Source organism: Microcebus murinus, chromosome 20 (assembly GCF_040939455.1).
Source record: "Microcebus murinus isolate Inina chromosome 20, M.murinus_Inina_mat1.0, whole genome shotgun sequence".
Taxonomy (NCBI): domain Eukaryota; kingdom Metazoa; phylum Chordata; class Mammalia; order Primates; family Cheirogaleidae; genus Microcebus; species Microcebus murinus.
Genome location: NC_134123.1, coordinates 19,012,241 through 19,027,630, shown reverse-complemented (window position 1 = coordinate 19,027,630; position 15,390 = coordinate 19,012,241). Strand labels below are relative to the sequence as shown.

The window sequence follows — 15,390 nt, the reverse complement described above, 5'->3', positions numbered from 1 at the left end:
TCCTTAGCCCTGAGACCTGTGGATGGTGTAAACCAAGTTAGCAATTGCAGGCTAAAACCAAATCCAGGATTTGGGTCAGTGCCCTGTTAGGGGTTTTAGGATGGGTAAGGGCACCACAGCTAAGCCTGACCTATAAAAGGATTCCCTCCCCATGTCCACTATGGGTGGAGACTAAGGGCTTCCTCAGCCCCCACAGGTTGCCTGAGTACAGTGTGAGTGGTGCACTCTTTGAGGGGACAGCATGCTCAGGAGATTTCAGTGGGACTGATCTCTAGGCTGGTGTGTATTTGGGGAAGTGGGGGTGGGGGAGAGGTAGACACCTCCTGCCTCTTAAACCACCCTGTATAAAATCTGCAATACAGCTTCTTCCATGTACCTGTGCCTGAATTGTCTGCAATAAAAAGCAGTTTGTAAACTGTGGTTTCTTTCTTCCTACCTCAGGGTGCCAGGTGGGACAAGGGGATACTGGGGAACAGTAGGGAACAATGAGAGTTGTGGTGATACCATCTCCCCTACCCTTACAATTCCTGAGTTTTATGATTTTGTGGATCACCTGGGACCTTGGGTTACTCAAACCCATTTCCCAAATGGGAAACTGAGGTTCTTGCCAATTCAGCTTATTTCTGGGAATTGGAGGGACAACCTGGGCGGCTGAGTTGATCCCGTCCTAAGGCGACCAAGAGTCCACGCTCTGGGAGTGGGAATGGACCGGGCGGGATGTCCTGAGGCAAGCAAGGCTTTGGGCAGCCCAGTGGACATTTGCTCTGCCTCAGCTCTGTGGACCGGCCTGGCACAGGGGCGGGGCCGCGGAGAAGGACGGGCTCCGGGAGGGGTTTAGGCGTCCGTACCCAGCCCGGAACCTTTCTTCTGCGGCCTTTGCAGGTTCCGGGAGCCTGGGCTCTAGGGGGCCGGAAGTGGAGGCGGTTGGTGGGGTTGGCGGGGCTTAGGGACGCGTCGCGGGTGGCGGTTTGCGAACTGCGGGTGGACTGAGTGTAGTGACCGGCGTCCTGCTGTCTCGCCCCGTCGCGGCCGGGCTAGGCTGGACGGTGCGCGGCGGCAGCGGAACGAACGCGGTGCGGGCGGGGCGTCAGTGGCGGGGCCCATGGCCTCTTGCGCGAGCATCGACATCGAGGACGCCACGCAGCACCTGCGGGACATCCTCAAGCTGGACCGGCCGGCGGGGGGTGAGCGGGGACAACGGGGGGTGGGCCCTCGACGAGCAGGCAGAAGGGTGGCGCGGGTCTGAACCGCCCTCAGGGCCCGCAGGTCCCTTAGGACCAGCTCTGGATCCTCCCGGATGATGAGGGCGGACGGGGGTCGGAGCGCTAGATCTCTGAGTGTACCCCTTCGAAGAGTGCAGACCCCTGGGTGTGAACCCTCCCCATCCAGGCGCCGAGTCGTTCTGCCTTGTCCTTCAGCGTTTCACCTGAAGGTGAGGCCCCTTCTCTGAATCTGCTGGATCCCTCTGGGTTCCTGGCCTCCAGGTCTCTAGTATTCCTGGGACTGGCCCGGCGCTCCTACCCTTTCGCCATGGTTCAGAGGCCCGGTCGAGCTCTGTATACCAAATTCCAGGTCTAGGCTTAAGCACTGGAGAGCTGCCGATCCCTCTCTATAACTTGCTCTTCCCTTTGGAATGCAGGCTACAGGCCTGCTGTTCTGAAACTGATTTCCAGGAGGAAAGTGTTCAGCCCCAATTCCTCCTCCTTTCTGGGAGGAAGGCACAGACTGCACCACTCTGGCTGAATTAGGCTACAAATAATCTGCAAGCCCTGATTTGTTCCATTCATTCATATTTTACTTGGGTTCCTGGTGATACCTCAGAACTGCTTTTGCCCTCAGAGAGCCCCCAGGACTCAGAGAGCTAACAGGGTTGTAATACAATGTTGTCACTGAAAGAGAGGAGTGTTTGGTACTGCAATGGGATGGGGAGGGTGGAGGCTGGTGAGTGCAGAGTACAGGTCTGGGAGATGAGACTATTTAGGCTAGGTCTCATAATATCAACAGGGGCATGGGTGTTATATGAATAGGCACCCAAGGCACCTGTGTAGAAGCTACCTATTATGAAGAGGAAATAGCACGTGTGAGGGCACTAGTTTATTGGCGGGTTCAGGGAACTGTGAAAAGTTGTGGTGGTTGAAGGGCTGTCTGGTGATGGTGGTATAGATGTGCAGTGTCCACCGCTGAGAACTGATGCTTCCTCAGACCTTGTTTTTATACCTGCTGGGAGGCCCAAACTGGCTGCTTCTGGAAGCAGGCATTGATGTTCACTCTAGGTGGATTTAGCTAACCCTTGCTCTCTGAGAAAATCTGTCAGCTACCTGAGACCACTGGACCCTTTGCCCCAAGCCTGGAACATGTGCTCCCTTTACTTTCCTGACCCTTCCCATGCCCCCCACCTCAAAGCACACAGACTTTCTCTGTGCTGACCCAGGCCTGAGTATTAACTGGCCTCACAGGGTCCCTCCCCCAGGTAGAGGAGCTTCATAGTCATTTTTGTTCCTGGTGTACATCAGTGTTTATGGAATGAGAGATGAACAAAGGGCCCTTCTCAGTCACAGACATGCTTTGCTCAGTTGAGTGTTTCTAGAGCACCTCCGAGTTGTGGAAGGAAACTCTGCAGGAGAAGCCGGTGGGCAGATAGAGCAACCTTGTCAGAGCAGCCCTCTCTGTCCCCAGGCCCCAGTGCAGAGAGCCCACGGCCATCCAACGCCTACAACGGGGACCTTAATGGGCTCCTGGTCCCAGACCCCCTCTGCTCAGGTGATGGTACCTCAACAAGCAAGGCTGGTCTCCGGACCATGCCGCCCATTAATCTGCAGGAGAAGCAGGTCATGTGAGTACCTGGGAGATGGCAGTGGTGGCAATGGTATCTTTAAGGCAGCTGCTTAGCTGAGGGCATGAGGTGGGGGTGAAATGGGCCAGCAGCCTCTGCTGCTCCCCATCTAGATGACTTGGGGTGAAGCACTTAACCAAATTGAGCTTGCACTAGGATGAGAGGCAAGGACAAGCTTAAGGGCTTGGCCAGAATACCTGGTTTAGAATGGAAGTAGGCTCATTCCCAAGGAGGGAGAGGAGTAAGGGGAGCTATGGGTCTGGGACCAGTGGCCAGGCAAAGCTGGGCATCTGGGACTAGACCCGCTCATCAGGGTGGCTGTGTCCTCTCCTCCTCCCAACCCTGCCCCATTGAGCCATTTGGTGAACAGGAGACAAAGTTTGTGCACCCTTTCGCTTAGCTGCCTCTCAGGAGATGACAGCTCCACCTGCATTGGGATTTTGGCCAAGGAGGTAGAGATTGTGGCCAGCAGTGACTCTAGCATTTCAAGCAAGGCCCGGGGGAGCAACAAGGTGGGTACAAGGTTGCTGTGGCATGTATAATGTATGGGGGCACACCCAGCCTCTCCCATGTCCCCCATGCTGCCAGTTCCTGTGGGGACCACCTTGACATGTAGGTCATATGCCCCAGTTTCAGGAAGCCAGGGTTGAGTGCCAAGCCTCTGTGGGAATCTGGCCCCAGGTGGTTTCACTGAGTAGCTGGGCTTGTACCTATGGCCTCTCCCATCCCCAGGGATGCTAGGGACCTCCTAGGCTCTGGGTAAGCTGCCCCAGCCCTCAGCTTCTGTGACTTTCCTATCCCTGGGTTCTTAGGTGAAAATCCAACCTGTCGCCAAGTACGACTGGGAGCAGAAGTACTACTATGGCAACCTGATTGCTGTCTCTAACTCCTTCTTGGCCTACGCCATTCGAGGTGAGTAGAGGCAGGGGAGATTAGGGAAGTGTTCTGCTAGAAGTCCCAGAGAGCCAGATCCGGCATCAGGCTCAGCCCACCTAGAGGTACAATGGAAGGCTTGTCCATGCTGCCCCAACCGCTGTCACGCCTTGGGGAGCTGGGTGGGAAAACTAAGCTTGAGACTATGGTGGTGGCGGTAAGATGGGCAAGGGCAGGGCTTCTCTCTTGCTGCCTGGGCTTGGATACTTGCTCAGGGCCCACTGCTTTCCTGATTCCAGCTGCCAACAATGGCTCAGCGATGGTGCGGGTGATCAGTGTCAGCACTTCGGAGCGGACCCTGCTCAAGGGCTTCACAGGCAGTGTGGCTGATCTGGCCTTTGCACATCTCAACTCTCCACAGCTGGCCTGCCTGGATGAGGCAGGCAACCTGTTTGTGTGGCGCTTGGCTCTGATTAATGGCAAAATTCAGTATCCATTCCGTGGTGTGGGGTGGGAGGACTGAAGAAGGGTGGGTGGAGCTGGGGCTGCCAGACACACCTCACCATCCACCTATCTAGCCCTTAACACCTTGCTCAGAGAAGAGATCTTGGTCCATATCCGGCAGCCAGAGGGCACGCCACTGAACCACTTCCGTAGGATCATCTGGTGCCCCTTCATCCCTGAGGAGAGTGAGGATTGCTGTGAGGAGAGCAGTCCAACAGTGGCCCTGCTGCATGAAGACCGGGTGAGGGGGCTGGGCATGGCAGGGAGGCATCAGAGCAGCCATAGTGTGGGTATGGGCTAAACCTCCCTGTACCCTCCAGGCTGAGGTGTGGGACCTGGACATGCTCCGCTCCAACCACAGCACCTGGCCTGTGGATGTCAGCCAAATCAAGCAGGGCTTCATTGTGGTGAAAGGCCACAGCACGGTGAGCCTGCCCTCCCCTCTTACTTCCTTCATCTCTTCCCCACCTCCGCAGCTGCCCAGACAGCTGTACTGGCACTCTGCCCATGGGACTCTGAGCACAAAGTGGTCTTTGCCTGTGGAACTTACTTCTAAACTAGCTGTGCCCTGCAGGTCTGGTCTTTTCTCTAGGCACCTGTTCATTCATTCACTCACACAAATGTGCAAGTCCACTGTGGGTCAGCCCAGCTCACTACCATCCTCATTGGAGAGGAGCTCGTTTCTCCCTCTAGTGAGATAGCAAAGCAAAGCTCTTTGGGTTCTTCCCAGTGCCTAAGTGAAGGAGCACTCTCCCCTGACGGGACTGTCCTGGCTACTGCGAGCCATGATGGCTACGTCAAGTTCTGGCAGATCTACATTGAGGGGCAGGATGAGCCAAGGTAAGGCAAGGCCTATAGGATCAGGACCCTCCCCTAGGTCGGAGACCAGGAGACCAGATCACTTACACAGGCCTCTCATCTGCCTGTCTGCAGGTGTCTGCACGAGTGGAAGCCTCACGATGGGCGGCCCCTCTCCTGTCTTCTATTTTGTGACAACCATAGGAAGCAGGACCCTGAGTGAGTGAGTGGGCAGACAAGTGGGTGGTGGGCTGACCATGGGCTCCCTGCAGGGGGCCCAGCCAACTATTCAGTGCCACATTGCTCCACAGGATCCCTTTCTGGAGGTTCCTTATTACTGGTGCTGACCAGAATCGGGAGCTTAAGATGTGGTGCACGGTGTCCTGGACCTGCCTGCAAACCATTCGGTAAGCAGGGGCTAGGGGACTCAGCAGGGGTGGCAGCGTTGGGAGTGTGGGTTTCTTCAACTCTCAGCCTCATTCACCCTGTTTCGTGGCTTTCTAGGTTCTCCCCAGACATCTTCAGCTCAGTGAGTGTGCTCCCCAGCCTCAAGGTTTGCCTGGACCTGTCAGCAGAATACCTGATTCTCAGCGATGTGCAACGGAAGGTAGGCTGTCATGGGGCACCCTGGGTGAAGCCAGTATCCCCGGGGAGGACGGGTATGTGGCACATCTGCAGCTCTCACAGCCTCTGAGCTCAGCTACGAATGCACTGCCTGTGCAGGTCCTCTACGTGATGGAGCTGCTGCAGAACCAGGAGGAGGGCCGGGCCTGCTTCAGCTCCATCTCGGAGTTCCTGCTCACCCACCCTGTACTGAGCTTTGGGATCCAGGTTGTGAGTCGCTGCCGGCTGCGGCACACTGAGGTGCTCCCTGCTGAGGAGGAGAATGACAGCCTGGGGCCCGGTGAGCTGCCTCAGGGTTGGCTGTATGTCCACATGCAGGGGGTGCAAAGGCACAGAGAGGGCCAGGGGCTTAGTCATTCACACTGTCCTTTCAGATGGTGCCCACGGAGCTGGCACCATGGAGTCTGCAGCCGGCGTGCTCATCAAGCTATTCTGTGTGCATACCAAGTGAGTATGTGCGGGTGGCCCAGCGGTGCCCTGCTGTGCCCTTCTCCATGCTACTGACTCTGACCTCTCTGAGCACTCTGTTCTCCCCTTTGTCTTCCTGCAGGGCACTGCAAGACGTGCAGATCCGCTTCCAGCCACAGCTAAACCCTGATGTGGTCGCCCCACTCTCCACCCACACTGCCCATGAGGACTTTGGTGAGTAAGGAGTGAGAGGGAGGGAGGTAGGACTGACTGGGGTCTGAGATCTGATTCAAGTGCTACCTTGTCCTGCAGCATTTGGAGAGTCTCGGCCTGAACTGGGCTCCGAGGGCATGGGGTCAGCAGCTCATGGCTCCCAGCCTGACCTCCGACGAATTGTGGAGCTGCCTGCACCCGCTGACTTTCTCAGTCTGAGCAGTGAGACCAAGCCCAAGCTGATGACGCCTGATGCCTTCATGACACCCAGCGCCTCCCTGCAGCAGGTAGCCCCTCAGGGTGCGGGGACCTGAGAATGCCTCACCCACAGGCCACAGCCCTCATTCTCTGCATCTCCCCAGATCACTGCGTCCCCCAGCAGTAGCAGCAGCAGCAGCAGTAGCAGCAGCAGCAGCAGCTCTCTTACAGCGGTGTCTGCCATGAGCAGCACCTCAGCCGTGGACCCCTCCTTGCCCAGGTGAGGTGAGGGTCAGAGTTGGAGGATGGCAGGGGCTGGTGCCAGGTAATACCAAGTTCTAGTTCTGGTTGTTGACAACTCAGCCTTCCCGCCACCAGACCACCTGAGGAGCTGGCCTTGAGCCCCAAGCTGCAGCTGGATGGCAGTCTGACAATGAGCAGCAGCAGTGGCCTACAGGCAAGCCCGCGCAGCCTCCTGCCTGGCCTGCTCCCAGGCCCAGCCGACAAACTGACTCCCAAGGGGCCGGGACAGGTGTGTGCATGGTTGTGTGAAATGCCAGGTAGCAGGTGGGTGGCAGCAGGGAAGGTGGGCAGCAGTCTCTCCCATGTACCCCTGCTGCTGGCCGTGCTCCGCCTTACAATGGTCCATGTTTCCCCTGAGGTCATCTTAACCCTCTATGTTCCCTGGAGGGAGTCTTCTCAGCCTCCTGTCCCCACATCCCCTCCTCCTCCCCTGTTTTTGACCTACATCGCCCTTCCCCACTGTCTTGTCTCTCATCACTCTTAAGACCAGTGCCTTGTCCCTGTGTCCCCCACCTCATCTCCCATCACTTAAGCCCCATCTTTGGCCCATCTCAGGTGTCTACTGCTGCCTCTGCACTGTCCCTGGAGCTACAAGAAGTGGAGCCCCTGGGGCTACCCCAGGCCTCCCCCAGCCGTACCCGCTCCCCGGATGTTATCTCCTCAGCTTCCACTGCCCTGTCTCAGGACATCCCTGAGATTGCATCTGAGGCCCTGTCCCGGGGCTTTGGCTCCTCTGCACCAGAGGGTCTTGAGCCAGACAGTATGGCCTCGGCTGCCTCAGCACTACACCTGCTGTCCCCCCGGCCCCGACCAGGGCCTGAGCTTGGTCCCCAGCTTGGCCTGGATGGAGGCCCTGGGGACGGAGATCGGCATAGTACCCCTTCCCTCCTGGAGGCAGCCTTGACCCAGGAAGCCACAACCGCTGACAGTCAGGTTTGGCCTACAGCACCTGACATCACCCGTGAGACCTGTAGCACCCTGGCAGAAAGGTGAGGAACTTGGGAGAGGGGAGTGTGCTGGTGGGAGGGGCTTCAGATACACTGCTAAGTTGGTCAGTACCCCCCAGTCCCAGGAATGGCCTTCAGGAAAAGCACAAGAGCCTGGCCTTCCACCGACCACCTTATCACCTGCTGCCGCAACATGACAGCCAAGATGCCAGTGCCGAGCAAAGGTGGGTGCCAGCCTACACCATTCCTCTCCCAGAGGAGGGCCAACAAGTGGGCAAGTACTTATCCCTCTTCCTCCCCTTCCCACAGTGACCATGACGATGAAGTGGCCAGCCTTGCCTCTGCTTCAGGAGGCTTTGGCACCAAAGTTCCCACTCCACGGCTGCCTGCCAAGGACTGGAAGACCAAGGGATCCCCTCGGTCCTCACCCAAGCTCAAGAGGAAAAGCAAGAAGGATGACGGGTAGGGAGAGGTCCTGGGGCCAGGGAGAGGGGTGTTCTCCAAGCTGCCTAACGTAGCCTGAGGTGGTTCTCGCCTATGGCAGGGATTCGGCCATGGGATCCCGGCTTACAGAGCACCAGGTAAGTGAGCACGCCCCCTTTCTACTCACGGGACCCTACCCTGTGAGGGTGGGGAAGGACTCTGGGCCATTCCCTAGTCTGGTGTGCGGGATGGGTGGGGCAGACATCATGCAACTGACAGTGCTATTGGCAGGTGGCAGAGCCACCTGAGGACTGGCCCGCACTAATTTGGCAACAGCAGAGAGAGCTGGCAGAGCTGCGGCACAGCCAAGAAGAGCTGCTGCAGCGTCTGTGTACCCAACTCGAAGGCCTGCAGAGCACTGTCATGGGCCATGTAGAACGTGCCCTCGAGACTCGGCATGAGCAGGAACGTATCCTTGAGGGTGGTAGCACAGCATGGCATAGGGGCAGGGGCAGTGTTCCTGGCCTGGGAATGGGTAGGGGACTTGCTCTAGGCCTGTTCCTTAGCTACAGTGTAGAGCGGCGGCTGGAGCGGGCACTGGCCGAGGGGCAGCAGCGGGGTGGGCAGCTGCAGGAGCAGCTGACACAGCAGCTGTCCCAGGCACTGTCTTCAGCTGTGGCTGGGCGGCTAGAGCGCAGCATAAGGGACGAGATCAAGAAGACAGTGCCCCCATGTGAGTTTTGCATGGAGATTGCCTTTGAGTGGGCCAGGTGGGAGTGGAGGTACCTGTCAAGCTTCCTCTCCTGGCTCCATTTTCCCTTCCTCCCCTGCCCTAGGTGTCTCCAGGAGTCTGGAGCCTGTGGCGGGCCAACTGAGCAACTCAGTGGCCACCAAGCTCACAGCTGTGGAGGGCAGCATGAAAGAGAACATCTCCAAGCTGCTCAAGTCTAAGGTGCTATAGGGCTCAAGATCGGGGAGCAGGGTGGTTGGTTGATGGTCCTAGTCAGGCCAGGCTGGGCTCAGGCTTTCAACTCAGCCCCTCCCTCTACCCCAGAACTTGACTGATACCATCGCCCGAGCAGCTGCAGACACTTTACAGGGGCCCATGCAGGCTGCCTACCGTGAGGCCTTCCAGAGCGTGGTGCTGCCGGCCTTCGAGAAGAGCTGCCAGGCTATGTTCCAGCAGATCAATGATAGCTTCCGGCTGGGCACACAGGAATGTGAGTGGGGTCATGTAACCCAAAGTGGAAGGGGCTGTCCTCTTCTCTCCTACCATCCCTCTTATGGTCCCCGCGGTCATTTCTCAGACTTGCAGCAGTTAGAAAGTCACATGAAGAGCCGGAAGGCACGGGAACAGGAGGCAAGGGAGCCCGTGCTGGCCCAGCTGCGGGGCCTGGTCAGCACACTGCAGAGTGCCACTGAGCAGATGGCAGCCACTGTGTCTAGCAGTGTCCGGGCTGAGGTACAGCACCAGCTGCATGTGGCTGTGGGCAGGTATGTAGGCAGGGTACTGGGCAGGGTGGCGGGTTTAGGAAGGGCCAGATGGGGCTCCCTGTCCACTTCATCTAACACTTTTCTTTGCAGCCTGCAGGAGTCCATTTTAGCACAGGTGCAGCGCATTGTCAAGGGAGAAGTGAGTGTGGCACTCAAGGAACAGCAGGCCGCTGTCACCTCCAGCATCATGCAGGCCATGCGCTCAGCCGCTGGCACACCTGTTCCCTCTGCCCACCTTGACTGCCAGGCCCAGCAAGCCCATATCCTGCAGCTGCTGCAGCAGGGCCACCTCAATCAGGCCTTCCAGCAGGTACGACAGGCACTTGGCCTTAGTAAGTCAGGCGCTTCCTGACAAGGCCTACACACCCTACATTCCACTCCACATACCTGGCTCTGGGCCTCCAGGCCATTGCCCCTGCTGCTCCCTCTTCCTGGACCTCTTTCTTCCCACCTTGCTCTACAACTATCCTTCTCAGGAAACCTTTCTCAATCCCCTAGGGTGACAATACAGCCCTACAGTGCTCTCTCTGGACCCCTCTGGAGCCCTCACTGCCCCACTCTGTGGTCATCCTCCCCCAGGCAGCACAGCACAGACAAGCAGATGTTCCACACTGCTGTCAGCTGTGAACCCTGTTGCCCTGTTCTCCCCCAGGCACTGACAGCCGCTGATCTGAACCTGGTGCTGTATGTGTGTGAAACTGTGGACCCAGCCCAGGTTTTTGGGCAGCCACCCTGCCCACTCTCCCAGCCTGTGCTCCTTTCCCTCATCCAGCAGCTGGCATCCGACCTTGGCACTCGAACTGACCTCAAGCTCAGGTGAGAGGGGGCAGTCAGGGACCAGGAGATGAGCTGTGGGGTAGGAGGTGGTGGGGAGGGAGCAGTTTCAACGGGACTCACACTCCTGCCTGACTCCTGCCTAATTTTTCCACCAATCCCCTCTGCCCTCACCTGGCTGAGGCTTAGCGGCCCCCCTTGTCAACAATCCCTCTGGGTCTCAGTGCCACCAGGGGGCGCTCCTATCTGCTGGTGCGCCCACCTATAGCCTGTCTTTTTCCTCCATCTGCAGCTACTTGGAAGAGGCTGTGATGCACCTGGACCACAGTGATCCCATCACTCGGGACCACATGGGCTCCGTCATGGCCCAGGTGCGCCAGAAGCTCTTTCAGTTCCTGCAGGCCGAGCCACACAACTCACTTGGCAAAGCAGCCCGGCGTCTCAGCCTCATGCTGCACGGCCTTGTGACCCCTAGCCTCCCTTAGCTGCTAAGCCTGCCTTGCCTCGGGGGTGGAGTGGCACTGAAAGCCAGCAGACAGGCCTAGGTCAAGGCAGAGTCATGTCTGCCCTTCACCTGCTCAGGCCCCCATCTCTGGGGTATTTGAGGGCGGGGAAGCAGGGAGCACTGGCCGTGGTCTACAGGTTGTGGTAGCCAGGAGGTTCAGGTTGGGCCCAGGGCAGGTATTGTGCCTTCTTGGGTTCTACCATGCCTACAGCATGACCTGGAGATCATGACACCACTTGAGTTGAATTTTTCCATGTTCCTTTTTATCTCCGATTTGGATCTTTTTGTTTTTGAAAAACATTGAGAAATTCAATTAAATGCTTTTGGAATAAAATGGAGTATGTGTGTGCTTTGGATTTGTCTGTGGTGTGACTCTCATAACTGTCCTTTGTTACCCGATGCCTCTCTTCTTCCTGTGGAGCTTTGTCTAGGCTAACCCAAACCCAGGGGTCTGTGCACTCATGTACTTAAGTGCCTTCCCACATCTTGCTTCTCCGTCTCTGGGGCGGGCGTCTGGGGGCCTTCTCAGCACCAACCTGGACTGCTGGGCGCCTCTGATCTCTAGCGGCCCTTCTCACTTTTCTGCCAGTCTGGGTGCTGGAGGTGGGACCACTGGCTGGCCCCGCCCCTGGCTTCCATCCAATCACCGTCCCTCCCTCCGGGGGCTGGGCCTACGGGCTGCACTCCAAGCAGCTAGCTCCCGCACTAGGCTCCCAGCCAGGGAAGATGCACCGATACTACCGCTGCTGTTGCTGCTGCCTGCGGCCGCCTGGTACCCTAAAGCTGCTGCTGTTGCTGCCACTTGGTGAGTGTGGGTGTCCTGGACCTGGTCTGGGTCACACTCCCTCCCCCTGGCCCCGCCAGGCTGAGTACGGGGTGTGTGCGGGAACCGGGGACACAGCCTTCCTGGAAGAGTTGCAAGGGTTCCACGAAGGTGTGCTGGTGTCTTCGGGAAGGAAAATGAGAGGCACAAACAGAGCCCCAGTTATGCAGGGAAGGACTCCAAAATCCTGTAGCCCCTCTTCTGATAAAGAGCCATGGCCAATGGCTGGAGTCCTAGATCCAGCCATAGGATCCCTGAGGTCCTCTGTGAGGGATCCCAACTCCTCTTTATCCTGCCCTGTCTCATCCAAAAAATACCCGTATATCCCTGGGGATGAAGTGGGAGGGCCAGGTGAAGCTCGTCTAGGCTGCAGAGACTGGACCTGCTCCCTGTTGTCCTGACTCCTTCACTTGGGCCATCTCACACAACCTGGGGCCCCAGAAGTTCACAGGAAGAACCAACCCCTGGGACATGATATCCCTTCCCCTCACACAAATCCCATTCCAGGTCCTGCCTTTAAGGGGGTTGAGGTAGGTGATCCCCAGACATGCCCCTCAGTTCCCTGGGGTGCCCTTTTCACGCTGAGTCATGTCCCCAGAGCTGCATTCCCAGGTAAACAAGCCCGCGGGGACTGGAGGCGGCCAGACTCATCCTATCAACCACTCTCTCCCCCCCCCACTAGTCCTTGTACCTACTCTGGCAGAAGCCACAACGGCCCCAAACCTCTGTGACACCATATACCAGGGCTTCGCTGAGTGTCTCATCCGCTTGGGGGACGGCATGGGCCGCGGAGGCGAGCTGGAAACCATCTGCAGGTACTGCCGGGTGCGGGTGGGAGGCATCATCCCAATCTGAGCCACCCTCGGGGCCTGAACGTCTTCCTTCCCCGTCCAAAATCTCCTTGCCCCAGCTAATCCCCCTAATCCCACTCCCTTAATAGGTCTTGGAATGACTTCCATGCCTGTGCCTCGCGGGTCCTGTCGGGCTGCCCAGAGGAGGCGGCTGCTGTGTGGGAGTCACTACAGCAAGAGGCTCGCAGGGCCCCGCACCGGGATAACTTGCACACTCTGTGCGGTGCCCCCGTAAGCGTCCGGGAGCGGGGCGAGGGCCCCGAGACCAACCAGGAGACGCTTCGGGGGACAGCGCTTGCACCTGCCCCTGCCCCCGCACCCCCGCTGCTGGCAGCCGCTCTGGCGCTGGCCTGCCTCCTGGGGCCTCTGGCCTAGCCAGTCGGGTCTGCAGGCAGCGCCCGTGCCTCCACCCCTGCTCCGGCGGCCGCGTTGTCCGGGCTCTGCAGAGCGGCATGACTTTTCATTAAAGGTATTTATATTTGTACTAAGCTCCTTCCTTTCTCCCGGCTGTGGCCCCGCTTGGCTGGGGCGGGGCCCCCAGAAGCTGATCCTCCCCCTGGGATGGGTGTGGAAGAGGGCTGCCACAGGGGACTCAATTTCCCTCTTTACACTCATTTCCGCCGGCGGCACAGAGTTTCCATTGCGCACAGGTCCCAAGAGCTACGATGGAGACCCGAGAACTGCAGGAACGCATAGCCTTTCTCTGCCTTCCTGGGCTGACTCCCTCCGGGGACCTGGCTGGATGGGAAAGACAGGAGTTCTCAGCCCCTCCATCCTTGCACTGCCTGCTTCTCCTGCCCCTGGCCCCTGCGTGGACTGCCCTGCATCTCGCGCCCCTCCCCAGGCTCATTCCAGCCTCCAGGCTCTTCACCATCTCCCCTCCTCCTCCCTCTGCTGAACTGTCCTCTCCACCTTCAACACACAGCTCAGACTATATCCACAGTACCCTCCTCTGGGTCCCTGGTCCATCTGAGGGGGGCCTGTTCCAGAAGGTGGGGAGCCCCTGTTGGAATCCACATTCAAGCTCCTGACACGACCTGAAGCTACAGAAACTGGGGTCACAATAAGGGATCCTCTGGCCTCTGCTCTCCACAAGCTTGTTCTTTGAGAAGAGGTATGCAGCGTGAAGTCAAAACAATCCCAGAAGACTTTCTGGAAGCAGTGGAGTGAGAGTGTGTGGTGTGTTCATCCTGCTGGAAAGGACGGGCAAGACTCAGCACATGGGCAGAATCTGAGGAAGGAAGGGGCTTCAGAAAGGGTGGGATCCTCTTTTGACCAGTCCTTTATCATCAGCACCAGGACCCTGTTCCAAGCCATCACTCCATGAGTTCTGTAGGGCACAGCCATGGTCTCCTCACTGGTTTCTATTACTCCCTGCACTTTATTCTCTACTTTTGAAATTGAAATCTTGATCCGTATGTTCTTTCTCCTTGTCTACAAGGCCCTACATAAGCCAGCTCTGACCACTTCTGCAACTCCTTCTGTAGCAGCACAAAGGAGCTATCCACCTACCCAGTCCTTGGGGTCAGGGGAGGCTTCAGAGAAGTGGCACCCACATAGGGGTGATAAGAGGTAGGATGTGAGACTTAACAGTGTTGGGCTTTACAAGAGGGGGTCCCCAAAGCAGTCACAGCCAGGAGGGAGGGAGTGGTGGGAGGCCAGATCTCGGCAGACCAAGCTTATGCTGAAGCTCATGCTGGGAGGCTGCTGCCCCCTGGGACATAGTTAGGCTTGATGAGACCCTTGTTTAGGCTCTAGGGAGACAGCTGTTTCCACCCACATGTGTAGAAACCTTACCTCATCCATGCTTCCTAATTAACTCTCTCTCTGCCCTTTGCTCTCCCTTCCTTTATTCCTGTGCTTCCTGCACCTAGATTTTTATTTATCCCCACTTCTGTCCCCCAATCAGTCATTACCCGTCTTCTCACATCACCTGAAGAAAGTTCTGGGGAAAACCCTCCTGGATCTGCCCTATTTCTTTTTTTTTTGAGATGGAGTCTCATTATGTTGCTCAGGCTGGTCTTGAACTCCCAGGCTTAAGTGATCCTCCTGCCTCAGCATTTTTTTTTGAGACAGAGTCTCTGTTGCCTGGGATAGAGTGCTGTGGCGTCAGCCTAGCTCACAGCAACCTCAAACTCCTGGGCTCGAGCAATCCTACTGCCTCAGCCTCCCAAGCAGCAGGACTACAGGCATGTGCCACCATGCCTGGCTAATTTTTTGTACATATTTTTAGTTGTCCAGCTAATTTCTTTCTATATTTTAAGTAGATATGGGGTCTCACTCTTGCTCAAACTGGTCTCGATCTCCTGAGCTCAAATGATCTGCCTGCCTTGGCCTCCCAGAGTTCTAGGATTACAGGTGTGAGCCACTGTGCCTGGCTTGCCTCAGCCTTTCAAGTAGCCAGGATTATAGATCTGCATCATTGTGCCTGGCTGATCTACCCCCACTTTGACCACCAGAATTTACCAGAAGGAAAGAAGTGAGAAACATCATCACCATGATGCTCTAGCCTGGGGAGCCGTGCCCAGGGCACAGTTAGTTTGGCTGTCAGCCCATCCCTCTCCTCCAGGCCTGATGAGGATCCTGGGAACCTTGTGTTTTTCTGGGTCTTTGTACTTCTAGTCTCTTTGCTCAGAATACCCTTCCCCATTTCCTCCTTGTGAATTCTTACTTCTTGCTCAGTATCACCTCCTCCAAAAAGTATTCCCTAACCCCAGCTACAAGCTGAATCAGAAGCCTCCTCTAGGTCTACACAGCTCCGGTGTTCTCTTCTGTCTCAGTACTGAGAGCACTGGCTTGTCGTTGTCTGGGTCCAGGTC

The 15,390-nt window shown here is 57.2% G+C and overlaps 2 protein-coding genes across 4 annotated transcripts; both read left to right on the top strand.

Moving 5' to 3' along the window:
* The first annotated feature begins 890 nt into the window (after window positions 1-890).
* Window positions 891-11,231, top strand: EDC4 (enhancer of mRNA decapping 4). 3 transcript variants are annotated; one of them, XM_012742462.2, is made up of 29 exons: window positions 891-1,184; window positions 2,677-2,833; window positions 3,234-3,345; window positions 3,646-3,745; window positions 4,006-4,195; window positions 4,304-4,451; window positions 4,531-4,635; window positions 4,941-5,050; window positions 5,144-5,227; window positions 5,320-5,415; window positions 5,513-5,615; window positions 5,732-5,912; window positions 6,007-6,079; window positions 6,183-6,274; window positions 6,353-6,540; window positions 6,616-6,731; window positions 6,830-6,983; window positions 7,310-7,743; window positions 7,821-7,925; window positions 8,011-8,163; window positions 8,246-8,282; window positions 8,416-8,593; window positions 8,702-8,857; window positions 8,961-9,076; window positions 9,179-9,344; window positions 9,432-9,618; window positions 9,709-9,928; window positions 10,271-10,434; window positions 10,685-11,231. In XM_012742462.2, exons 1-29 carry the CDS (start codon window positions 1,103-1,105, stop codon window positions 10,875-10,877), a joined length of 4,200 nt encoding a protein of 1,399 aa, XP_012597916.2. In that variant the 5' UTR covers window positions 891-1,102; the 3' UTR covers window positions 10,878-11,231. The 3 variants fall into 3 exon arrangements, with proteins under 3 accessions (XP_012597916.2, XP_012597914.2, XP_012597915.2); XM_012742461.2 differs by having other exon boundaries at window positions 909-1,184; window positions 6,335-6,540; XM_012742460.2 differs by having other exon boundaries at window positions 8,416-8,857.
* Window positions 11,232-11,298: 67 nt separating this feature from the next.
* NRN1L (neuritin 1 like) lies at window positions 11,299-14,553 on the top strand. Its single transcript, XM_012742463.3, has 3 exons — window positions 11,299-11,702; window positions 12,403-12,535; window positions 12,661-14,553. The coding sequence occupies exons 1-3, from the start codon at window positions 11,624-11,626 to the stop codon at window positions 12,944-12,946; spliced, it is 498 nt and encodes a 165-aa protein (XP_012597917.2). The 5' UTR covers window positions 11,299-11,623; the 3' UTR covers window positions 12,947-14,553.
* The last annotated feature ends 837 nt before the right edge of the window (window positions 14,554-15,390 follow it).

Bases quoted from the DNA above. Each gene is read 5' to 3' on its own strand.
- EDC4 (XM_012742460.2), top strand. From the start codon at position 1,103: ATGGCCTCTTGCGCGAGCATCGACATCGAGGACGCCACGCAGCACCTG. The intron at 3,746-4,005 runs GTGAGTAGAGGC...TCCTGATTCCAG, and splicing joins CTTGGCCTACGCCATTCGAG to CTGCCAACAATGGCTCAGCG. The intron at 5,228-5,319 runs GTGAGTGAGTGG...ATTGCTCCACAG, and splicing joins CATAGGAAGCAGGACCCTGA to GATCCCTTTCTGGAGGTTCC.
- NRN1L (XM_012742463.3), top strand. From the start codon at position 11,624: ATGCACCGATACTACCGCTGCTGTTGCTGCTGCCTGCGGCCGCCTGGT. The intron at 11,703-12,402 runs GTGAGTGTGGGT...CCCCCCCACTAG, and splicing joins GCTGCTGTTGCTGCCACTTG to TCCTTGTACCTACTCTGGCA. The intron at 12,536-12,660 runs GTACTGCCGGGT...CTCCCTTAATAG, and splicing joins GAGCTGGAAACCATCTGCAG to GTCTTGGAATGACTTCCATG.